Genomic DNA, 2,587 nt, shown 5'->3' with positions numbered 1-2,587 from the left:
CAAAGCTTCCCCCGCATCCCGTTGGTCCACCTTGCAGGAGGGTGAGCACCGATCTGCAAAGAGCCACAGAAGAACTTTCACTGGAAAGCAGGGATTCCTAATGGAAGATTCACTGGACCACCAAGCATAACCTAAGCCACAATATGCAGATTGATTCCCTTTGCGGGATCATGTTCCAGCAGAATTTATTTCCCAACCCAAGATATTTTTTTTTTTTTGTAGTTTCCTTAAAATTAAGGACGTTCGTTTTTATAATCCCATATTTTATTTTATCAATTCTTCGGGGAGACTTTAAAAAAAAAAAAAATGACAACAAATTATCGGATTTGCTGTAGAAAGGCTTCTATTTTTAACGGAATTAAATTGCTTTTAAATGATTTCACTTAGTAGGTGACCATTTTAACCTCCCTCTGTTTCGTACATATGTAAATATTGACACCCCCTCCTCTGAGTGGCCTGGAGATGGGGCATCGAACATGGCATCGATCCTATTCAACTTTTTTTTTTATTTTAGTTTTTTTGTCGTTTTGGCAAATGTGAGTCCAAAGGAAACTTTGTCATCCCCCCCGATTGCCCAGGTCCTGCCCTTGCCAGGATAAGACTGGAGAATTCTCAGGTTCGGGGGTGCTACAGCCCCCTCATTATACCCTGGGCATTTGTGCTAACCAGAATATCCTATTTTTTTTTTATTATTTTATGGGTTTTTTTTGTTGTTTTCTTTCTACAAGGATGATTGAATGAACTGTACTGCTCTAAAGTGCCCTGTCCCATTGTGAAATCGGTAGTCCGACATAGATCCGTTTTCATTTCTGCTGCCTTACCGATGAAATGTAAAAATATAAAATAACTTGTTTTTGTTTTATTCCCTCTTTCCCCTCTTATGGATTTTATAACAAAAAAAAATGTTTTTATGCTCATGCTCCCCTTCTTTTAGACTGAATTCTGGTGACGTATTCTAGTTCAGATTTCTTTTAAAAAAAGGCTAAACAAAAAAAAAAAAGACTAAAATTAATGGGGTGTTTTTTTTTTGTTTTTTTTTAATGTATCGCCTCTTTCTAAGTAAAACAAAAAAAACTATATATATATATAAATGTGTACGTATAATATACAGGTCTTTTCCATGGCTTTCTCTGCAGAATTTTGGCCTTTATGAATATGATGTGGTCTACTACAAACATATACCCCCCACCCTAAAGTGCATCCACCTACAAATTTTGTTCATTTTAGTTCTAAGCTCCATCTTTCTTGGAGGGGATGTTCGGCATTTAAGGAGTAACCTAACTTCTGTAGTGCTAGTACGCCTTGAAATTACAATCAGAGCTACACAAATGTGCCTTATTGAGATGACCTGTGGGCTGCATCACTAATAGTCTTAATTACACATCTGCCCCAAACCATAGCCCTATGCAGAAATAGTAGACTCTCTCTATCCTTTTTGAGGTTTTGTTTTTGGGTGGGGTGCAGGCAGAGTCTGATACATTTTACTCTTGATCAACTTAGCCTTTTGAGGAGGTAATTGAAGCTTCTGGCAGTGAATGGGTTAACCAGTGTCCTTTTCTTGCTTCTGGTTCTAAAAGTGTAGCAGATTAGCCTCAATGATACACAGCCATATAAAAATAGGGCTTCAAAAATAAATGTAACTTCATCAGCCTTAAGGATGAACTAATTTCAAAGGGTAAAAAGAAAATATAGTGATTGTACAGTTTCCTCCAATACAGTTATAACGTTATGTTTAAAGTTTTATGCGTTATTGGATATTTGCTGACCCTACGGGCTGCAATTATTCCCTGCCCCAAGTACCGTTCGGAGTGCTTAGAACAAAGGGGTACTTCATTTGTTTTCCGTTTATAATAAATACATATTTTGAAAAAAAATCCTCGTTCAGTTTGCGTGCCATTAATATATAAACTTTTTCAACTCTGTTCCTGCCAAAAGCCATCCTACACTTGCTAAGTTAATCCTCAGGACTTTGAGCCACTTCACAAGCCAGATTGTTGGTTGGTTGGGGGAAGGTTAACACTTTCACTGCCAGCTGAGTGTCTAGAAGCCTCGCCAGTTGTGCAGCTAACCGCTGGCGCAGAGGGGAAAGTGGTGCTTATCAAGTCAACAGGGTGGGTGGTTTTTTGCTCTGGGACAGGTAGAATTGTCAGGTTTAACCTCAATATGTATATTAATAAAAAAAAAAAAAATGAAATGGTTCCCCTGTATACACACAGATTGTAAATATATTTAGCAAAAGTCTGTTCACATTTAAGAATGTATATCTTAAAAGAATAAAAAAGTTGAAATTTCATCTGCGGGTTGCACGCTTATTTTCATAAAAGGCCTAGGACATAAGATCGCAGGGGATATAATTATGTCTCGCTCTACTGTCGGATTTCAGGGGTATTCTTGCATTTTAACCTGTGTTTTTTAGCATTGGAGGTTAAAGGCAGATCTGAAGTCTGGGGAGACTTTTTGTGACACAGGTTGGTTACCTGCCGATGTTGCGTTAAATGCCGGCAACGCCACGTGACAAAACACAATCACATTTGAAATTTGGTGATACGAAGACCTTGACTTGGTCGTGTGGGGGTTGAGAGTTAAT

At 38.2% G+C, this 2,587-nt stretch overlaps 1 protein-coding gene across 2 annotated transcripts in view; it reads left to right on the top strand.

Annotated features, from left to right (window-relative positions):
- Positions 1-2,293, top strand: part of ERF (ETS2 repressor factor) — a 28,629-nt gene extending 26,336 nt beyond the window's left edge. For both annotated transcript variants that reach the window (XM_075191385.1, XM_075191384.1), the window contains exon 4: positions 1-2,293. This exon is cut by the window's left edge and continues 1,050 nt beyond it. In XM_075191385.1, coding sequence (XP_075047486.1) covers positions 1-101 — 101 coding nt within the window. In that variant the 3' untranslated portion in view covers positions 102-2,293.
- The last annotated feature ends 294 nt before the right edge of the window (positions 2,294-2,587 follow it).

Source organism: Mixophyes fleayi, chromosome 11 (assembly GCF_038048845.1).
Source record: "Mixophyes fleayi isolate aMixFle1 chromosome 11, aMixFle1.hap1, whole genome shotgun sequence".
Classification (NCBI taxonomy): Eukaryota; Metazoa; Chordata; class Amphibia; order Anura; family Limnodynastidae; genus Mixophyes; species Mixophyes fleayi.
This window is presented reverse-complemented; position numbering and strand designations above follow the sequence as displayed.